This window comes from Copadichromis virginalis, linkage group LG16 (genome assembly GCF_057382275.1).
Source record: "Copadichromis virginalis isolate Kocher_CV1m ecotype Utaka linkage group LG16, C_Virginalis_male_GT1.1, whole genome shotgun sequence".
In the NCBI taxonomy this organism is placed as follows: domain Eukaryota; kingdom Metazoa; phylum Chordata; class Actinopteri; order Cichliformes; family Cichlidae; genus Copadichromis; species Copadichromis virginalis.
Window position 1 is genome coordinate 27,748,945 of NC_140633.1, and position 23,321 is coordinate 27,772,265.

The 23,321-nt window shown below is 39.2% G+C and overlaps 1 protein-coding gene across 1 annotated transcript in view; it reads left to right on the forward strand.

Moving 5' to 3' along the window:
* The window catches only part of tmem198aa (transmembrane protein 198aa), a 40,843-nt gene extending 18,542 nt beyond the window's left edge, over window positions 1-22,301 (forward strand). The window contains exons 3-7 of the mRNA XM_085434246.1: window positions 4,639-4,877; window positions 5,427-5,639; window positions 6,128-6,251; window positions 18,146-18,450; window positions 19,329-22,301. Coding sequence (XP_085290372.1) covers window positions 4,639-4,877; window positions 5,427-5,639; window positions 6,128-6,251; window positions 18,146-18,450; window positions 19,329-19,481 — 1,034 coding nt within the window. The 3' untranslated portion in view covers window positions 19,482-22,301. The remainder of the gene's footprint in view (window positions 1-4,638; window positions 4,878-5,426; window positions 5,640-6,127; window positions 6,252-18,145; window positions 18,451-19,328) is intronic.
* The last annotated feature ends 1,020 nt before the right edge of the window (window positions 22,302-23,321 follow it).

Here is a 23,321-nt window from a genome sequence, read left to right on the forward strand (position 1 = left end):
GATAAACTACTGTCAGTATTTACAGGAAACACACAGTGCCAATTTAGTGACTGAAAAGCAGAGGCATGTTTATTTTTGTGGCAGGTCTCATTACATATGTATTTTTAGGAGGTTTTTTTCCCTTTTTAACCTGAATAATTTGAAGCAAATTATATGATTTACGAAAGTTTGCAGAACACAAACTTGTGTATTGAGCCATATTTCATGCTTAAAAGAAAAAAAAATATTATTATGCGCCTGATCTGCATTTGATTGTTGCCACTAGGATAGTAAATAAAGTTTTGGTGCTGTAGGCAGATCTATAGGATTTTAAGCAGAGAAGCCCCTTGTCTGGATTAATCCTGCAGTCGATTGGAGATGTCAGGTGCAATCAGGGAGCAGCTGCCCCAACCTGCAAGAGCCCCAGAACAACCTGTATGCTGTTTTTTGGATGAATATTGATGTATGTTGAATATGTTGAACCTCTGAGAAGACTCGTTGCGTGCAAATGCACAAGGAGGGATTGAGAGCACATAAAAAGCATTAACATTCACTGTATACACCAGTAATACACTAGTGTGAGTCAGGCTCCCTGGGATTTTTTTTTTTAAGAAATTTGACAGCAAACACATAATGTTTCTTTTATTTAAAAAGGGGTATATCACACTGTTATTCAAAGATATTGCAAGAGCAGACTTTTGGCGTTTTTTTGGGAGGGGCAAATGACTCTTCTGATCAACCTAAGCTGAACCACTAATTGTAAGCATAACTCCTTACTGGTTAGTTATACAGTTCAATTTGAAAGAAATGTGAAAACAAATTGCATTGTGATCCTTGTTTTGCAATCTTAAAGCACTGCTGTAAGATTTAAAGTCTCAATTTGCCCATCATTTCTTTATATTTTCTGACAAGGAGCCAGACTTTATTGTATTGTTTTTAAAGTGGCCTCGAGCGATAGTTCATTAGGCTTTCTAAAGGTCTTTTAAAGCTTTTAACTGAAAAATGGCTGTTTTTCAGTTCATTCTAAGTACCTTTTTATTTATTTACATCTATTTTTTTTAAACTTAAGACTGACCAATGAATCTTTCAAACATAAAAAACGTACCTAATTCAAGGGAGGAACTGGTGTTGCATCTACAGATAAAGCAACTTGTTACTTATTTAATGTGGGATCATTTTGACAAAGAATGGAACAAAAGGCATTCAGTATCCAAAGAAGAACTCTGAATGTCCTTCAAGAAGCCTGGAGAACTTTTCCTGAAGACTAGCTCAAAACCTTTGAAATGTGTATAAAGAACTGCTGCAGAAGTCATCACTCTTTTTTTTTTTAAATGTCACATTCATTTAGTAAGAATCCAAAATGTGATGTCCTTGTTTCAAAATTTTTGCATACGGTACAGGTACATGTTCTTATTTTTATATTAGGATAAAAGTGTATACTGTTATTATGCTGCATGGTGCTGGCTGTGATCGAAGGTGTCACCAAAAATCGTTTCTTACATCCTGCCAATAAAATCAACAGCAAGAAATAAGAGACATCAAATACACGACAGCATAATTTTACTTCAAATTCTTTACCTCCTCAGTCCTACTAGTCTGTTTGTCTCTCTGTTTGACTCCATGCATTGTCACTCTCGGAGCTATAATCACTCTTCTGCAAATGAGATGCAGAGCATATTGTTGATGTTTCTTAGAAACCCCGCAGTCACATTTGAACAATATGAAGAAAACCGTTATCAGCAGGAAGATTGATTCTCCCTGCTGATAAAGTCCTCTTGGTACTGCAGAATTTAGTTTACCTCCAATGAGTTAGGAAGAAAGGGTTAGCTGTCATTTATTTGAGTCAGAATTACAAAGTTGTGGTGGAAATGATGAGTGATGTTATTGGAACAAGATGGATGAAGCAGAGAAAAATGTCGAAAGACATGCGTGAACAGATGGGAGGGTTTGATGGAGGGAAAGTAGGGAGAGCAGAGAAGAGGAATGAAGGGAGTGGGAGGGATGGGAAAAAGGTGCAGCAGCAGAACTGTTGAAAGGATAGCAGCCTAATGAAGGGAAAGAAGCGGAAAAGATGGCAGAAGTAAAGGAAAAACAATTTATTTTAGAATTTGTTTGCTGATTTATGGGGACCATCAAATATGAAAGAATATTGTTGCGGATTTGTGACAGCTGCTGACCAAACACATTTTCTGCTAGCTGTAGATGTTATGGAAATGCTTGAATTACTCCGTGTCAGGACTTGTACCCCTTGAGGCATTCTGTTACAGAAGAAGTGCAAACAGCTGTGATGAATACAGTGGCTTTCACTGCACACAGCAACTGAAAGGTATCTAGGAAAACACACACGACAGAGGGGAAGGAATAAAGGAAGCTACAAGAAGTGTGTCAAATAAATGAGGTATGGTCACAAGGGGGGAGGAGCACGGATGGTGGTTAGGATGAGAAGAGGAGCATTGTTTGACTCAGCTGTGCAATGCCTGATTACACAAAGATAACAATCTGACGTTGGGTCCCCTCGAGACAGAGCCCAGTCAGAGAGACGGAGCTACTGAGTCGACATAAAGGGGGACACAAACGTTAATAAACATAGAAACAGGACAAGGAGATTTAAACTATTGATAAGACGAGCCTTTAATCTTTCAGAGTATTTTTTCTTTGTTTTCATTGAGTTAAAACACTTTAAGATGGAAAGAAAGCCAAGAAGGACAAGAGGGAACATATGGGGGGAAAGAGCAGCTGTTCTATTCAGCGAGCCTTCTGACTAATGAATGTGGATGACCTTTAGTAATATGATGATGATCATATTTTAAAGCAATTTCATAAATGTTTATAGAGCGAGTTTATCGCTTCTCACCATTCTGCGGAGAGGAAGTGCCTCTCTCTTTCTTGCCCACCATAGCGTGGTTGCTGTTTATCATTATTTTTTTTTCTCTGTTCATTATGCTTTCTCCCTGGCATATTTTATCTTTTCAAATGAAATACGATAAGATCCTTTTAATTTCAAGAGCCATTTGCAAAACCACAAACAGCGTATAGTTAATCACTGGGCTGAATGGAGAAAACAGTGCGGTGTAATTACAGAACCAAAGCAAAATGTTAAATCAGGAAACAAATACCTGTGGCACTTACTGCTGATATACACTAATGGTTTTTACTGTTCCATTAAAAATGTAATTTTGTTCTGCCACAGTCATGGCATCATCCATCCCATCAGCAGCTGTAAATGTTTATGTCTCACTAAATCAATGTTCTTTAAAGTAGTCTATAGCTTTTAGATTTTTCAGTAAGTGTGGCCAATGATGAAGACAGATAACACAATAATTAATGTAAGTTCATGTTCAAATTAAGAAGAATCAAAATTTGGAAACCAAAAGGTTTTCACAGGTCTGCAAATACATATATATATATATATATATATATATTTTTTTTTTTTTTTTTCAGCTGCATGGGATATTTTTGGTAAACTTGATGTTTTTTAGGGTGCTGAATCCAAAAATGATCTCCATTTCCCTCCATTATGTACAGGTTTGTTTTGCAAAACATGAGGAGTTTACAAAAAAAAGTACAACAGAGATAAAAAAAAAAAAATCTGTATTTTATTACAATCATCCATCCGTCCATTCATTTTCTTCCGCTTATCCGGAGCAGGGGCAGCAGAGAAGCCCAGACCTCCCTCTCCCCAGCCACCTCCTCCAGCTTGTCCAGGGGTCCTGGGTCTGCCCCGATGCCTCCTCTCGGTGGGACATGCCTCACCCATGAGGCGCCCAGGGGGTATCCTTGTCAGATGCCCAAACCACCTCAACTGGCTCCTTTCGATGTGGAGGAGCAGTGGCTCTACTCTGAGCCTCTCCCGAATGGCCGAACCTCTCACCCTATCTCTAAGGGAGAGGCCAGTCACCCGCTTGCGATCTCGTTCTTTCGGTCACTACCCACAGCTCGTGACCATAGGTGAGGGTAGGGACGTAGATCGACCGGTAAATTGAGAGCTTCGCTTTTACACTCAGCTATTTTTTCACCAAGACAGACCGGTACAGCATCCGCATCACTGCGGCCGCCACACCAATCAATCTGTTGATCTCCCGCTCCCTTCTCCCGTCACTCATGAACAAGACCCCGAGATACTCAAACTCCTCCACTTGGGGCAGGAACTCATCCCTGCCTGACCCGGGAGTGGGCACTCTACCCTTTTCTGGCCGAGGACCATGGCCTCAGATTTGGAGGTGCTGCATTTTCTATTTGTATTTCTCTTGAGTCTCACTCACAGAAATATTAAATTAATGTAATCATAATTGGACATGTTTTTTTGACTCAAGTATAGGATACCAGATTTCAGTTTAAAAAGGGAAATTGTAGACTTAATTAAACTAAAACCTTGAGTTTTGTAAGAAAACCTGACGAGATGGAATTTCATGCATCTCTGGACCGCTTCTGCTGCTGTTTTCAGATTGCTCACACTTCATTGATGTGCACTACACGTGCTCCATAGTTTCAAACTGAAGACCCCTGAAGTTGAACTGTACTGTTGCTTTTTGTGTCTCATCTTGTCACTTTGATGTGTTTAAATTCTGTGTTTTTTTCCCCTCAGGCTTGTGTGTAGATTTTATGCATTTGTATGCTGGTCATATCTTCACATTGGTTTATTTTCCATCTGTCCTCCAGGCTATCGATGCTTCAAGGCCGTGTTGTTTCTAACAGGCCTAATGTTTGGCTCTGTGGTCATCTTCATGCTATGCTATAAGGAGAGGGTGATGGACACTCAGCTGAGTGTGGAGGCGTCCGTGGGCATCGGCCTGGGCATCGGGACCCTGTGTGGTCTGGTGACGATGCTGGTTCGCAGTGTGGGGCTGTTCATGGTGGGCCTGCTGCTGGGCCTGCTGGTTGGAGTTGCATCACTGGTGGTAATTTGCCTATTTTTAAGAATTATGTGTGTAAGCCAAATTATTAAACAATACATGCATTTGATATATCAGTATTACTTATATTGCATGAATAACACTGGAGCTAAGGATAAGAAAGTAGTTTTCATTGTCTATAGAGTAAAGGTGTATAAATTAACTGCATGCCATTACTATGTATCTGTAATTTTTGTAAAATAAACTATACATGAAAACATGACATTGTCAACAAATCCATCATGCATGTTTAGATATTTTCCTGGAACAATCCACACAAAAATGTCCCGGGTTATTTTTCCCATGATTCTCCCCTCCAACAAGTTTCATGAAAATGTGCCCAGTTGTTTCATTGCAATCTCAGCACCAAAATTTAGAGGTCTATATTTGTCCATGTGCCACTTCTGCAGTGAGTTTTGAGGAAATGTAGGTTTTGTAAAATTGTACAATTGTAGGGTTATTTTTTTCTTAACTCTGAAATAGCATTTAGATTATGATCCCAAATTGATTCACATACAAAAAAGCAAAATGGAACACTTTTCCTGTCTCTCTTAGGTCATGGAGGAGTTCTACCACCCCAGAACAGTGTGGGTTCCTCTGGGTATTCTCTTGGGTTCTGGGACACTATTTGCTGTCCTCACACTACAGTGGCAGCGCTGCTTTGTCACCCTCTCCACTGCCACATTTGGCTCTGCCATCATAACCGTAACCGTGGATTATTTTATAGAGCTGTTCGCTTTGGTACACTACGTTTATGAGAGACTCAAGGTAAGAACATCAGGGTATGCTTCTGTGCATCTTTCCGAGTACATGTTTGTGAGAAAGACAGATATTATAAAAGTTATTTAAAAAACTTGTCTGTTATGCAATATGTAATTCTGACATAGTCCATATTCTGAAACACATATTCCAGTGATATGTGTGTCAGACTAAAAGGAGATGTAAAACATATTTTGAAAAAGGGTGTGTTCTTTTTGTTAGTAGAAACAGGACTACAAATACTTTTCTTCAAGTGCGGAATGTCGATAAAGGCCTTGCCAGGTCATATCAATTGTATTTATAGAGCATATATCAAATAATTGCCTCAGCTGGCTTAAAGACTTGCACTAAGTCTGCACACCCTCTGTGCTCAGGCACTTGGCAAGAAAAAGCTTACAGAAAAAAATCATTAAAATTGGGAGGAAATGGAGAAGATAAATTCTTTAACTGATCAGCAGTTAAGGATATAACTGACACTGGAACTGTATTTTTTGCAGGTGGATCCCAAGAAGCCAGTGTGCTGGTTTACTTGGGTGATCATGGGGGTGTGGCCTGTCCTGGCACTCCTCGGAGTGCTGATTCAGTGGAAAGTCACTGCAGAGGGATTTTCTCACACAGAGGGTGAGTGTTATTGCTTTATACACAACTAAACTCACCAGAGCAGACTGAGAATCTATTTCAATGTTTGTGGTTTTTTGCATCTTGCCAGAGGAATTTCTGGCCAAGTTTAAGTTTGTTATTCATTTTGTTGTCCTCAAAGCTTTTTTATTTATATAGCACCAAATCACAACAACAGTCACCTAAAAGCACTTTATATTATAAGATAAAGACACTACAACAATAGAGACAAACCACAACAACCAAATGACCCTTTGAGCAAGCACTTGGCAACAGTGGGAAGGAAAAAACCCTTTTAACAGGAAGGAACCTTCAGAGAACCAGGCCCAAGGAAGGGCAGCTATCTATCCCGACCAGTTGGGGGTGATGAGGCAGTAGGTTATATAAAATAATTTTTAAGTGAATAATATACTATCCATTGTCACAGCATGTAATCACCAACAAAGGCGGACGTCACAGATGTTGGTTTGGCACTGGCGTTTTGATCTGCGTCACTATGTTAGTCTTGCCTTGGTAAACTTGAGCTTGTTCAAGAGATTTATTTAGAAACTTCTGAAAGGTTCATAACTTTTCAGAGATTTTAAAATGTTGTAAACCATTAGGTGACATAATTACGTACTGTATGTGGATTCTCAGAGATTAGTATAATATGTAAGATGAATGCAGAGTGTTCATCTCTCTCATCTGCAGTCATACATGGCATTTTGGAAAATGCCATGTATGACTGTCATCAAGGAATCCCGTTTAAGAGAACTACATATATGAGTTGTGTATATGAGTATATGGAAATCAGAATATCTCTCCAAGTCATGAAGTATTTGCTAGTTTCAAGCTCTTGAAGAAATTGTTGGAAGTATCATTCTCTCCACAAAAACTTTCAGTAGCTGTCTACCAGACATATTGTAGTACGAACAGACAACATGATGGCAGCAGTGTGCATTGCATACACAGTAGGCTTGTTTGAAATAGCCAGTAGCCTGCTGCTGCAGCCTCAAAATCTCACGCTGTTCATCAGAGTGGTTCACATCATGGAAGTACAGATCCTTGCAGGAGACTTGATGTCTCTCACACATTAAAGGGAATTTGATTTCTATACACTGTGTAGATGTTTTTGGACAAATCTGAGAAGGAAGAAGTGGATTTGTTTACCATGAAATAAAAGAGTAATTCAGATCTCTGTAAACATATAAGACAACCCTTCACTGGATGTTGCCTTCTCTCACTAGTCATGGCTAGGGATGGGTATCGTTTAGGTTTTATCCGATACCAGTACCAAACCGGTACTTTTGAAACGGTGCAGGTGCTTAAACGGTGCTCGAACCGGTGCTTAAAGAATGGAGAACACACACTTTGTCCAAAAACTTCTCATGTTTAGCTGTTTTTTTGTAAAAAGATAATAACGTTAGCCTTTTCTGCAGCTATAGGGGATTTATGGCATCACTCTTGGCTGGAAGCAGTGCTTAATCAATGGAAAAAACACCAATTTTGTCCAAAAACCTCTCATGTTTAGCTGTTTTCCACTTTTTCTTTGGTCATTTTAGCCTTTTTGGCCAGGGTGAAGGGAGTATCTGCCATCAAACAAGAAGACAGCCGCATGTAACTACGACGGTGTTTGCTAGTTCACCTTACGTGTATTAATGTAATAACGTGGTTAGCCTACTCAACGTAAATAACACACGAACAACATTAAGCTACTCACGCAGAGAGTCATCATTTCTGCTACACTGGCAGGGCTAGGGGCCAGGACTCTCCTCTTCAGGTTTTTGGGGGATGTTGCTAACTCCGGGTCCGATAACAGGCAACCCACCCGCAGTAGATGTGTCCGGTGTGAGGTCTCGCAGCAAGCTATCAAATACGGCGCATTTCTCGGCTTTTAACAAAATGCTATACGTTGCCAGGTGTTTCATCAGATTCGAGGTGTTACCTCCTTTGCACAGTATCACCTTAAAGCAGGCTGCTGAGTTTGCATCTTTTGCTGTAAAGTACAGCCAGACTTTGACCCCTTTGCCTAGGGCATTTTTAATCTGTAGCTCTGCTCTAAAATAATCTACATACCTGGGCACGCCTACTACGCTTGCAAAGGTAAAATGATTGGTTAGAATCCAAAGTGTATGACATTTCAAGAAAAAAAAAGCACCGAAATAAAGCACCGAAATGTGCACTGCTTTTCGGTCTGGTTACTACCATTTATGTCAGAACCGACACCGGTACCCATCCCTAGTCATGGCTCAGATTTCCCTTTTACCCATTTTCCCCAGTTTACCTGGTTTCTTTTTTCTAGCACAGTCAGAAGGAGAATCTAGTTGTCATTCTGGTGGCTACAAAACCCACATCATCATAGTACCCAAGCCCTGGCGCCATGTCAGTTTTCTTGCACTGTCATAGCTGAAAGTGCAATTATCCATCAGTAGCAGTGGGCCATAATGGGAATGCCTGGAAAGAGGTCTGCTCCCTTATGCCCTTGCTTCTTTCTGCTACCTGGTACACAGGCAAATTATCTGCTTGTCATGAAGACAATCTCAGACCTCATACAGACCTCCAGATGTTGGTAAATAAGAAACTAACTCCATCTATTAACTTTTAAAATGCGAAAAAGCATTAGGAGGAGGGCAGTTTCTGCATTATTTGGTTAAGTGCTTTCTGATAGGTATCAGGCAACTAACATCTGTTGTGGACTCTTGATACCTCGGTAGGATTTACCATTGGTTCTAATTGCTCTGGGAAAACCTCCTGCTTTACCTGATAGCTGAAATCTCTCTTAAGATACTGCCTCTAATAATAGCACCCCCCAGGATTGATTTTAGTGAACAGTGAGTGACTTATGTGCACCATGTTATCACTGGAGAAGATGGATGTGCAGTTATTTCAGTGACAGATTCTTGTTTGACACCTTGTTGGGTCAAGGGTTAAGTTTTTTCCTCTCCCTTAGGACAGTGCAGCTGAAGCAACATCTCTGCTAACTCTGTTATTTTATATTTAGCACATGGATAACATTAGGCAGACACAACGATTGTATGTCCTCCACAAAGGACACTGACAGGGCATGACCCTGTCAAAACAGCTTCCGTCTCAGTGCGCGTGCAGTACGTTAACACACAAGCTTGCATTGTAGCAGAAGCAAAGTCTACAAATTGAGCTTGTGCTCAAATCACAAGAGCCTTATCTTTGTCCAGAGGGATGGCAGTGGCAGACATCTGTGTATCAGTATCGTGGATTTCTTCATGCGCCTTCATTCGTATTTGCACAAGATATTTGAGTCACCCCCTGACTCAGTCAGTTTTAAGTGTGCTAGACACCCAATGACGCGCTGTCAAATCTGGCACATTAATGCACATGGAGTGTTGGTCTAATCCCATCATGGATTAGTGAGTCTCATGGTGTGTAACGTCACAGTTCTCTGCTGTGTCACGTGTGTTGTGTGAAATAAACCAAATTTTAAAGTGCAGATTTAATGAAAATGCATTTATCTGAGAATGTTATGCTCGTCATTTCACAACTCACTTGGTTTGATCTGCTACTATTTCCCAAGGTGGAAAGTAACAAAGTAAGCGTATTTTGTTACTCTACTTAAGCAGAATTTTCAGGTACCTGTACTTTAATTTTACTCCACACATTTAAACACAAACATCTCCACTTTTTACTCCCTACATGTTAATTTAGGTTTTAGACATTTGATGTAAGTAATTGTTTCGCATCACAGCGATTTGAACCTAAATGGAGGGAACACAATCCTAAAGGCACTCCCATTGGTGCATCAATCACCGGTGCTTATCACACACAAACAGACGAAAGAGGAATAAACATAATTTACGCATTTACAGCCTTTCTGAGGTTAAAAAAAAAATCCTGGAATGATTTGAAAAGCTGTTTTTGGTACAGAAGGTTGTTGTTGCAGTACTTCAGCACCTAGCTAGCGCTGCAGCAGAGGAGTGAGAAAAAAGGGAGCAACATTTTTAAGTGCAGTCATTTCTTACAGTTCAACAAATACCAGGAAACAGCCAAAGTTTTTCTGTACAGTTTGTTACAAGATGTGTCTGTTAGCTAAAGGTATAGCATCTGCATTTCACAGACAGAGAAAAGCAGAACAGGAGAAGAAGAAGAAGAGAGTTGTTTTTTTTTTAATTTAAGAATTACTCAGTGTTTCTTTGATAAACTTGTGATTTCAATCGTACATGTAATGTTGTCATTCAAGTCGGGCTTTTTTTTGAACAGATGCATGAAATTGTGTTTTTATATTTTAAAATGTCTTGCAAATAACTTTGAGTATAATAACTTTGAGTTATTCAAAGATTCCATGAAAAATGCTGGTCAGTTTAGTGCAGACTACATTGTTAGTTTTCTGCGCTACGGTGGACTTGGGTAGGGTAGTTGTGGTGTTCATGGTCAGTGTTAGGTTACATCATAGTAGCTGAAAGATGATAATCAGTCATGATGTCTCGTTAAACATTTGCTTATATCTTTCTAAATTTAGCTAAATCCTCAAAAATCAGCAACACAGGTCAGCTAATTACAGCCATAAACTAAATATAGTAAGCTTGTCATAGACATTACTGTGATTGTTTTCGCTGAACCACTACAGTTGATTTTGGGGTTTCCACACCTGCTGAATCACACTTTAACCCCAGACTGTCTCATTTTTCCTGTTTAATGTGGAGGCAAAACCACCCATCTGCAATGTAGGCAAATGCAAATAGAACTTTTTTTTTAATTCCCTTTGTTTTTCTCTGATTGTGCTCCACATAACAGCTGTGCAAGCTGAGTACTTTTGTTAGAATTTGAATTAAATTGAAATAAACTTTGTGTTCCTGTCAATCGCTTCATTGTGATATTAATATGACACAAGTATCAGTTAACTTGGCAAAAAAAAACGAATAAATAAAAGCAAAATAAATACATAGCCGGTAGAAATGTCCTCTAAAGAGATTTTTTAAATTTTATTACTGAGTAATTTTTCCTAGCCTGTGCTTTTTCTCTTTTACTCAAGCAAAGAAGTTGAATCAGTATTTTTTAACACAGGATTCAGTACTTCTACTTGTCATGAATAGATAAGTGATGAATATATGTACGTTTGACACCTCTGTTCCTCATGTTTCCACCTGAACAGACATTTCATCACTTATCTACTGCTTATTGCTGTTTGTTTACATTACACTTTCAACACAAGCTTTTTCCAACTTTCAAACAGCAACCAAAACCTTAATCTTATTCCACATATGTTAATTAAGGATAAAAGCTAACAGATAAGAGACACATTAATGAAAGTGTCTTATACTAATATATACCCAGTAAGTAAACAACATTCAATGTACCTAAAATTCAGTAACTTCAGTCTGTCAGTTTAGTGCCAAGATAAACAAACAAGTCACATGTTCCAGACTGCAACACGCTGAAATGTCTGAGCAAAAATGTTTGATTTAAATACTCAACCGTGTCTAGTTGATGATAGGAGAAACATGTTGTGGTGAGAATAAGGCATGGCGGGACCACAGATCAACATTCAGAGCCATTTTATTCACACTTCTCACCACAGAAAACACCCCCACACACCTGAGTCCCCGTGTTTTAACTCGGCGGGCGTGATTACGGATGCTGTGCAGGTGCGTCCGCCCTCCCTGCACGGCAACGCAGACCACGCCCCACCACACATGGCAATCTATCTTCTTTGAAACTTGTAGTATAGATTTTGTCAAGGCTACTGGCCTGACAAATCCCAGCTATATGAAATCATAACCATGATGAGGATAGGGAACACTGTGTGTGCGGGCATCACTCTTGTGTGATTTTGTGCAGGGTGGATTCTGAATATACCGACACTGGTGTTTTCACCAGAATGTGTTATTGACGCAGCCTGCCTTAATCTGTTCTGAAGGCAGCCACAACACAGATGGCAAGATCGCACATACATGTCTTCAACACAATATGTGAATGCAGCAAACAAACACAATACACCCAAACAGACAAGGGCAGAGACAGAAACACTGCGGGTTAGAATCTCATTCACTGGCTCACTCGCTCGCTCATACCTCAACTAAAGGAAGAACAGACACATGCATATACATGCAGAACACACTCAGCCATTTGATCTTTGCCTGTGTTTGACTTGCACCGTCATACAGTGACTTAGAAGAAGTCACACATGTCCTCAAATAATGAGATTAAAAAGCAGGCTACTGCAGCTTCCAGTCAGAGGGTGTGGGCTCAGAGATAGAGGAAGCTTTTCAATGCTATTTTCAAAACTGTGCAATTGTGAGGGGAAAGAGACCTAGGAATAAAAGAAGTAGATTACCACATAGTGTTTCTTGTGGAGAAATAATATAAAACCAGACCATTACATGATGACCATTCTTCCACGTTGTTAAACAAACAAAAATATGGTTTACTGCTATACAGGGAGTGCAGAATTATTAGGCAAATGAGTATTTTGTCCACATCATCCTCTTCATGCATGTTGTCTTACTCCAAGCTGTATAGGCTCGAAAGCCTACTACCAATTAAGCATATTAGGTGATGTGCATCTCTGTAATGAGAAGGGGTGTGGTCTAATGACATCAACACCCTATATCAGGTGTGCATAATTATTAGGCAACGTCCTTTCCTTTGGCAAAATGGGTCAAAAGAAGGACTTGACAGGCTCAGAAAAGTCAAAAATAGTGAGATATCTTGCAGAGGGATGCAGCAGTCTCACAATTGCAAAGCTTCTGAAGCGTGATCATCGAACAATCAAGCGTTTCATTCAAAATAGTCAACAGGGTCGCAAGAAGCGTGTGGAAAAACCAAGGCGCAAAATAACTGCCCATGAACTGAGAAAAGTCAAGCATGCAGCTGCCAAGATGCCACTTGCCACCAGTTTGGCCATATTTCAGAGCTGCAACATCACTGGAGTGCCCAAAAGCACAAGGTGTGCAATACTCAGAGACATGGCCAAGGTAAGAAAGGCTGAAAGACGACCACCACTGAACAAGACACACAAGCTGAAACGTCAAGACTGGGCCAAGAAATATCTCAAGACTGGTTTTTCTAAGGTTTTATGGACTGATGAAATGAGAGTGAGTCTTGATGGGCCAGATGGATGGGCCCGTGGCTGGATTGGTAAAGGGCAGAGAGCTCCAGTCCGACTCAGACGCCAGCAAGGTGGAGGTGGAGTACTGGTTTGGGCTGGTATCATCAAAGATGAGCTTGTGGGGCCTTTTCGGGTTGAGGATGGAGTCAAGCTCAACTCCCAGTCCTACTGCCAGTTTCTGGAAGACACCTTCTTCAAGCAGTGGTACAGGAAGAAGTCTGCATCCTTCAAGAAAAACATGATTTTCATGCAGGACAATGCTCCATCACACGCGTCCAAGTACTCCACAGCGTGGCTGGCAAGAAAGGGTATAAAAGAAGAAAAACTAATGACATGGCCTCCTTGTTCACCTGATCTGAACCCCATTGAGAACCTGTGGTCCATCATCAAATGTGAGATTTACAAGGAGGGAAAACAGTACACCTCTCTGAACAGTGTCTGGGAGGCTGTGGTTGCTGCTGCACGCAATGTTGATGGTGAACAGATCAAAACACTGACAGAATCCATGGATGGCAGGCTTTTGAGTGTCCTTGCAAAGAAAGGTGGCTATATTGGTTGCTGATTTGTTTTTGTTTAGTTTTTGAATGTCAGAAATGTATATTTGTGAATGTGGAGATGTTATATTGGTTTCACTGGTAAAAATAAATGATTGAAATGGGTATATATTTGTTTTTTGTTAAGTTGCCCAATAATTATGGACAGTAATAGTCACCTGCACACACAGATATCCCCCTAAAATAGCTAAAACTAAAAACAAACTAAAAACTACTTCCAAAAACATTCAGCTTTGATATTAATGAGTTTTTTGGGTCCATTGAGAACATGGTTGTTGTTCAATAATAAAATTATTCCTCAAAAATACAACTTGCCTAATAATTCTGCACTCCCTATAGATACTGATGCAAAACCAGGTAGAAAGATAGATGTATTATACATGTATAGTATTTATTTCTTCTGTTGTTTCTGAATAAAAAATAATGCAAGAAAAAGGAACAGCACTCGGAGATCAAATCCTCTAAACTGTTCTGCAATTTTAAAGAAACTGATCTGTATCAGCAGTGCAGGTTAATGGATTCTTTCTTTGACCGTGCTTTACCTCTCCAACATATTTCACAAAATGTGTCCTAGCAGCTTTGCATAAAAAATAGGTAAACAGAAAGACAAACAAGCAGCGCTGAACACTCACCTCTATCTCACCTTATGCCTTGGTGAAGTAAACAAATTATAACCATGAAATTTTTGAGAGATAGAAATTAGAACTGTTTGCCCCACTCCCCATGCACATAAAAAATATATATATTACTATCATTATCATTAATTTTTTTATTAGTAATTTTTATTATCAAACGTAGATGTCAGCGTTACATCTACATTACACAAACCTGTGCATTACTTGTACACAGTGTATACGTTGCTGACATTTTGCTACATAATTCTGCACTTTGGCATCATTGGAATGTGCTGTCATGCATACCTGTAAATAAATACTAATGGAATAGTGATGCCTGAATACTTTCTCTTCGACCCAGTATCACAGCAAAGCATGTTAACATGATATCGGGTTGTTGTCTTACACAATGAATAAGAGGTACACAACAACTGGGGGAGCTTTCTATAACAGCTTTCTAATAGTGTGGTAACTGTGCAATAATAAAGAAGTAACAATACGGAATAGCATCTTATTACCAATAAATTACCAAAGTAATATCCAAACAATAACCAAGTGATATTGTATCAACAGTGGTTACATTGAATACGGTTACAGTGAGATGTATGCGATTGGGTAACAAGTCACCAAAAACTAGGTAACGCAGTAGAAACAAGCAAATACCAATAAGGCAAACAAATTAGTAATAGTACCATAGTATTCTAGTATAACATCATATATAATAGCCTGCTAGCAATAAAATGCTAATATTTGGATGCTTGATTATTTTATGTTTATAATAATAAATTAACATTAGTTGATGCTTTATGATATAGGAATGCTATAAACATTTTATAACACTGGAATGCATCCAACCGTATGCCTTCTGCAGTCTTCTTTGTTTGACGGTAACAGAGTAAATACTGTGGCTTAATCATGTGGAAGCACATGTGGTAGTTTCTGTTCAATAACCAGGAACAAATAAAATTTTAATCTGCATATATATGAGTTTTCATTTGTATCACATTTGCTACATAAGCCATATTTTTGCAATTTAGTCATTAAAAATGTGTCATGCAATTTATATCATTTTTTTGAGGTTAAAAAAAAGTCATTCTGATGATGCTGAAGTCTCATAAACTCACAAAAACACATGTATCAAATATGACACACTGGGCTTTAAAGGGTTAATATCCTATTAAAGCAAACTTCAAGTAATATGATAATTATTCTTAAAGCATGTGTGGAAGTTACCACATTATTACTGAGCTGCAATGAAAAGTCCTACTATTATTTGCATTACTTAACGTCCACAGCATGTAATATTGAATTAACTTTTTTCAATTACTCTTTATCTGCTAAAAGATACTCTGCTGGCAGTAAACGGAGGATGAGAAATTGTGTGGAGGAGAGAAGAGAGAAAAGTAAAGAGGAAGCAGGTGTACTGGGGGAAGGGCAGAGTGAGGATAATAAACTGGGGCACAATGGGTAAGCTGGGCACCCAAGTGGAGCTGTGAGGAAAATCATCTGTCAGCTGACTGAATAGTGTGCAGAACAGGGCCATGAATGAATTAGCTCGCACATGTTTGACTTGTCTCGACTGTTTTTTTCAGGGGGTTTTTGCCCCTCTGTGTAGATACTAATTGAATATGCACCGATTCACCTATGCTCATCAGGACTGTCACTGACATAGCCTCTCAATACTAACCCCAAAAGCATTTTTTTGTTACTTGAACCTAAACTCTGAAGAACCTTTTTAAAATAGTGGACCCCCCCCCCCCAACACACACACACACACACACACACACACACACACACATACAGAAGCATGTGGCCAGAGGGGCCTGACGTGGGGAGATCCAAGGAAAAGAAAGGGGGGTATTATTAAGCAGTTTCCTTGCCAGATGGTGCCCTGTTGTCCCCATGCATGAAGAAACAACAATAGACCTCTGAACACTTACACTTACACACGCACACATAAGGCAGCTGTGACCAGTACAATACATCTGTAATGGATAAATACTGGAGCTCAGATAATAAATATTACACAGATAGTGTATATCTAACCACTGAATGGAAATGCCTACAAACACCCATGCTCAAAAATACTCCTATGTGTAATGGACGGTGAAGCAGGATGGTTTACCGACATCCTTTTCTGGACAGGGTGCAAAAATAACACACTCACCCACTCACAATATGTCAGGAGATTGAACAGCTCAGTATAAGTACATGCAGAGAGGAAAATGATTTGTCTGCCAACAGACTGAACAGAATAAAGGAAATGAGCAAATTGGCATCAGTATTTTTACTTTTTTTTTTTTTATAGCCTCCGTTCAAAATAAACCTTGAGAAAAGTTTATCATCTGCATTTAAAGCTATTTAAAATATTTGTACAAGCCCTTACCTGATTAAAGGCCTTGCTTGTATTCCTTACCTTGGTAATTTGGTAAGGGCGATCGTGGCTCAAGAGTTGGGAGTTCGCCTTGTAATTGGAAAGTTGCCGGTTCGAGCCCCAGCTTGGACAGTCTCGGTCAATGTGTCCTTGGGCAAGACACTTCACCCGTTGCCTACTGGTGGTGGTCAGAGGGCCCGGTGGCGCCAGTGTCCGGCAGCCTCGCCTCTGTCAGTGCGCCCCAGGGTGGCTGTGGCTACAATGTAGCTTGCCATCACCTGTGTGTGAATGGGTGGATGACTGGATATGTAAAGCGCTTTGGGGTCCTTAGGGACTAGTAAAGCGCTATACAAATACAGGCCATTTTGAATCTGTCTGTTCACTTGACTTAATCACTTCTCTTTCTTAGCAATTGTTTCAATGTCTCACTGTGGGATGGGCCTCCCTCATATTCCTCAAAAGGATTTATCTCATTAAGTCAGTCTTGATTGGCTGGTAATGGCAGTGACCGTGTCAGGCAGAACCACCCACCCTTAAGTAGCTTGCGCCACTATGCAGTCAATATTCAACACACCTGAAAGATAGGCTAGCTAGGCCAGGGGTGGGCAATCTCAGTCCACGAGGTTTTTAACCCTGCAGGTTTTAGATGTGTCCTTGAACCAACACAGCTGATTTAAATGGCTAAATTATTTGTTTTGTTTTGTTTTTGTAAAAAAAAAGAAAAAAAGTTAAATGGCTAAATTAGCTCCCTCGTGGACTGAGATTGCCCACCCCTGAGCTAGGCCCTGATTAAGGGGTTGTCATTCCAAGACATCTGTGCGTACACTTTACTTTTGTCTGGTTCTACACACTGGAAAGTGTAGCCCAAACAGTACCACTGTAGGTCTTCACTTCTATAAGGGGGCTACTTGCTGATTGCTGGTGCTTGCTTGAGATGAGCTTGTCTGGCAGTACAAAAGGTCTCCATATCCGAGAGTGAGACATCAAAATCAATGTTCGGAATGAAAACTTTGGGTTATTTATGTAACCTCTGTTCTCACAGTAGCGCAAGTGAGATCTTTCACCAAATAATCCTTCTTGCTGGCTGAAGTGAGAAGAGGTGCTGCATCCCATAGCACAATGTCTCACTCATGCAACTCTGAGAACCGGGGTTACACAAGTACCCTAAAGTTAGTTTCTCTATAAAAGCTTTGCTGTTTTCTCTTTATCCTGAAGTCACTCCCTCTTCATTATCTATCGTTCTAATTTTCTTCTCCTTACCACTAATTATCAAAACTTTTTTTCTTTGACTCTAGTGGTTTTAAGTCGACAGCAGCGAAAGGTGCAGCTCATGCGGATTCGACAGAGAGAAGAGAGGCTGAAAAAGGAGAAGGAAAACAAAAAGAAGAAAAAGAGACAGAGCCAGAAAGCAGGGCACAAGCAGAAGACTCATTCCCATCACAACCACCAGCAGTACCACCACCCAGCAGCATCTCACCCTCATCACCAAACTCAGAGCTCTCAGCCTCCTAAAGTCCCTCCTCCTCCTCCTCAGACTGAGCCTGGCTACCACCGCAAAGCCAACTCCAAAAGGCGCTTTGATGGAGATGTGCTGTCTCCGGTAAGCTATAATACTGTATCTATTCTTAACAAGGTAATTCGATGAAAATCTGAACATCCTCAGTCCAGGTCATTAAAATGTTTGTGTTCTTCGGATTCTCTGAAATTAGATTTTGGATAAAATTCTACATTCAAGTCACAGTTTTAATTTGAGTAGAATGACATCAGTGTTCCACTCCGCACAGTTAAGTGACAAGTTCAGGACAAATAAGTGTAGGAAAAACAGAAACTGTTTTATTTATGTACAAATGCACTGCACAGCAAAATCTTTATTCTCTCTGTGCTAAACTCCTGCCAGAGGGCAAGTCATACAGTTTGACAGCCATTTTTGCTGATATCTCCAGGAATTTATTTAGCTGTACTTCTGTTAAGCGTGCACACAGTTCCTTCGGTGATCATGCCAAAGTAACGAAGAAAGCCTTGCAAATTAAAATATATATATATATGTATACTTAACTAATTTTTTTGCTACAATAATAATAAACTGGGACAATGAAGAGTAGACACACAACTACACCAATCATGCTCAGCTAAACATGTGCCACTCAACACGACTGGCTCATATGTTCTTCCCAACTGCCAGCTTTAGCATTTCAGAACTCTCCCACACATTTCTGTTTAAGATTCACTAAGTGTCCTCTCCCTATAATGTCTGGCTAAACTAAGTGTCTGCAGGCTTCAGGTTCATATTTAATGTTAAGATAAGGGGTAATGATCCTCTTCAATGGGACTTCAGAAGAAAACTGAACAGGGATAAAAGTGTCACATGTCAGACTTTTCATTGAAGAATAATTGTACATGAGTGCAAGCTTTTGTGTCTTGCTGTATTTACATATGCCATATACCCACCGCAGCCCTTTATTTCCTGTCTGTCCACAGAGTTACATCAGGAGTTTCAGGGACAGACAGACAGACAGACGGGCGTACTCCCACAGTAGAATGATGAGCCGGTCTCGGATGGCTGAACTTGACTATGACTGCGGTTCTCAGGTGCCCCTTACAGCACCCAGTGGACCCCCAGTTCGCATCTGAGGCAGTTAATTGCACAGATCCACACACACACATGTGCACCATCACAGGCTACTTCAAGACTCACTGATAAGGATAAGAAACCTAACCTAACCTAACCGTGCCAACCCAATCAACTGCCTATTAAGCCAACAGGAGCTCAAAGTGCTCCAGAGGTGGTGTGACCCACACTGCTATTCTCCTGTCAGACCCACTGAAGTATTTATTTGGTCTGTTTTTTCCTTTTAATGTCTAAAAACAGTGATTTTCTTTGTCGGAAGTGTGAGTCATCATATGTTATATTTGGCTTCTCTGTAATTGTACTTACATGGAAAACACTGGAAACAAGTGAAACGCTCTTATGCATAGTTAATTAAACTGTCTCTGTTGAACATTTGATACGAAGATTTATACTGGTTGGTTCAAGCCATACAATGTAATTTCTAGTGGGGAAGAAAAATCACTCCACAGGAGCCCCACATCATGTTAGAAAAAAATTGCATTAAAAAAATTGCCTTTCATCAAGTTAAAGTAAAAGAACACTTTACTCCAAAGGTAATTAAAGGATTAAACATTTTGACTTAAGGAAGCATCTGCTGTGAAAAATGACTGAAAAGCAACATAAAAAAATCACAGCAAACACTGAAACTCAAAGGGAGCTCTTCTCATTTAAAAGGTCATTCATGAAGTCTTTTTTTTTTTATCTTCACTGACAGCTTGTAAATTCAAACGTGGCAGCGCAAGGCCTGTACTGCTTCAACATGCAGAAAGAGACAAGTTTAGGTGTGAATTGGATTAAACGGTTTACACCAAAGACAATGTTTGTGTTACTTCTGTTGTCAATTAAGTGTCATTCCCTGCGCTGTTGTGATTTTCAAGGAGACTGTTTTTACATCTCACCACTTTCCTTGTATCCTCTATTCTATTGTCAGCCATTCCAACTACAGACCTGAACAGGATACTCATCTGTCTGCTCTTCTTTCCTCTCTCCATTAAACATTTCTGCAAGCGATGTGATTTTATTTATTAACAGTGCTCTTGTGTCCCTTTTTGCTCTTTTCCACAAAGCTTCTGTTAAAGACAAATAGCTGCTGTCCGAAGTCTGAGAATAATAGGCAACAGTAAAAATGTTAAAAATAGTGTATTTTTGTGTGTGTGAGTGGACACATGAGCCCTGTGGCAATTGATGGAACATACCAAATACTGGCCAAGGAGAGGGGGGGGGGTTCCTTGGAATGTATGCGCAGCATGTTGTGCATACATTAAATTCTCTTTTCTTTACCAGTTGGTGAAAAATGGTATGAAAATATTTGAGTGAAATGTTAAGTGATTAAAAAAAAAGAGGCAGCATCTTTTTTTTTAAGATAAGAGAATGTGAAGATAAATGCGCCTGCAAGTGGCGCCCTCTGATCTTTACTTCTGGACCTTTTTTTTCTGGCCTTTCTATGTATGTGTGTGCATACGGTTCAAATGTACATGCATTTGTGTGTTACTCACTTTGAAATTGAAATAAGTTCCTTACATTAATATTGTTATACTAAACACTGAGACAGGAGAAGGACTCTGAATGCGAGATGTTAAAGTACAGAAGGAGAAAGTTGTTTTGTTTTGGGGGTTTTTTGGGCTTTTTTTTAATTAAAGCTCTCTGGAAACAAAACATTGTAGTTCATGAACACTATTTCTAGCAATGTTGCAATTCCTACTTAGGTTGAATATTACTATAAATGGAAGAGTCGGTAGTAGGAAAGGAACATTTTTTAATTAAATTCTGCCTCAATATTGTTTTTTTAAACTATTGTTTTATTATAGCTTCTTTTTTCTGAGGTTTAGGAAAACAAAACAATCTGACTGCACATAAATTATAAAATAAAACTTGAGGTATGTAAGTTAGTGCCTGGATTCAGCAAAATTTACAGTACTTTTAGGCCCGAGGACCAGGGATTTTTATCAAAAGCCCATTACTGCATGTTGATCATTGTGTATATGTTTCGATTGTGCTGTTGTCATGTCACAGCTCTGACATTTACACTTTAGTTTTCTGGTCCTGGGCTGATGTAGGTAAAAATAAAAACTCTCTTCCTATCTCCAGTTCTCTTCTGTCTGTAAAGGGCTTTGAAAGGCATTTGAAGCATTTTCCTCTTTTTCACATGCATTATGCCTGTTACATCAGCTTCCTACCTGCTGTTTACTGTTATTAAATGTTGTTTCACGGTTGTGGCAGTACAAGTGTTATTTTTGGTTTTCTGCCTATACTTCACTCCTGCTTTGATCTGCTTTTGTGTTTTTATTGTAGTGTAATTCTAAACTAAACATTGCCCCTCCTCTTGCTTGTAATTTGGGGACGGAAATGAATAATTCTTTCACTGAACTTTTCTTTTATGTTGTTGTTTTTCTTATTTCTAATATTTTTTTTCATTACCTATTATATAACATTTCTGTTGAGAAAACCTTTGACTGTAGATATTGACTTGTAAATAATTTTTAAGTGTACAAATGTTTGGCTCCATTTTCATGTTTGCACCACAGTCATGTATGTAATTTATGCAGGCTATTACTTTCTGGAGTAGACCTGTTATGTTGTGATTCTGCTGTATGTCCAGTTTGCTTTGATTTGGCTGAGCAGTGGATACACTTCTCATTCAGGTGTTTCAGTGTTTCATGTTCAAATTTAGCAAAGAAAATGGACTCTGATTCGTCCTTTTCGTATCATCCAATTTAAATATGTAAAAATCACCCGATTATTATTATTATGATTATTATTATGATTATTATTATTATTGCTATTATGTTATTAAGCATGGATTTCTATGGACCTAACATATGATAAACATTGTGATTCTATAATTCAGTGGTCTTGTTATCTTTACATTGTCATTTGTGTGTGCACAACTGTTGGAGCACAAATATCAAATACTTTTTTGTTCAATCTCTCTCTCTCTGACACTCCCACAAATACATGCGTTACATAAGTTTAGTTTAGAATTAGTCCCTAGAATAAATCGACAGATATTTACCTGTTTCAGAAATGGTGCTTGTACACAGATATCAGTAGGTGATGATTCTGTTACATATTTTTTTCATAATTATTGATGATGTAGTGATGTGCAAAAGTGTTGAGCCACCCACTAACCCACCACTCACTATTATATGTTGCTAGGAAAATGAGTGAAACATCAAAAAAAACAGAGTTTGTGCAATTCTAATGAGCTTGAAAGTCAATATTTGATTACTTTTATTCTTCAGCTCAGCCTGACCTCTCTTAGTCAAGCTTTTTTGTCATTTCTTGAAATAGTCTTCAGAATTATTCCCCCAGATTTCTGCTTTGGCCTTGGCTGTTTTTGGGGTTTTTTGTAATTTGCAACACCTCACCCATCTTTCCCTTTTCCTCTTTCTAAAGAATAGCTTCTTGACAGCCACCCTTCACACTGAGGCCATTTCTGATGAGGCGTCAGTTAACAGTAGATGGATCAACTGAAGGTCCTGAACCACTTGTCAGGTCTTTGCTGGATTTTTTTTCTCAAGGACGGGACTTTCAGACACTGTTTATCTGCTGTAGATTGTTACGACCTGACACTTCTTTGTCCTCCTCTTATTCAATTTTCCTCAGATTTTTTTTTTTTGAGGACACACTCCACATCATGCTGAGATATGCATTTAAAGAATCACCTTGCTGGTGTAAAAATACTATATTATGCCTGTTAAACTGTGTTATCTTCAGTTTTTTCTTTCATATATTCATTCATTCAAACATATACTTTGCTATTCAAAAATAACAAAGTATATGTTTTTTGCAACAGGCTACAAGTAACAAAGTAGCCACAACAATGGTTCATGCTTTCAGTTAAATTCCTTTTTTTTAATATT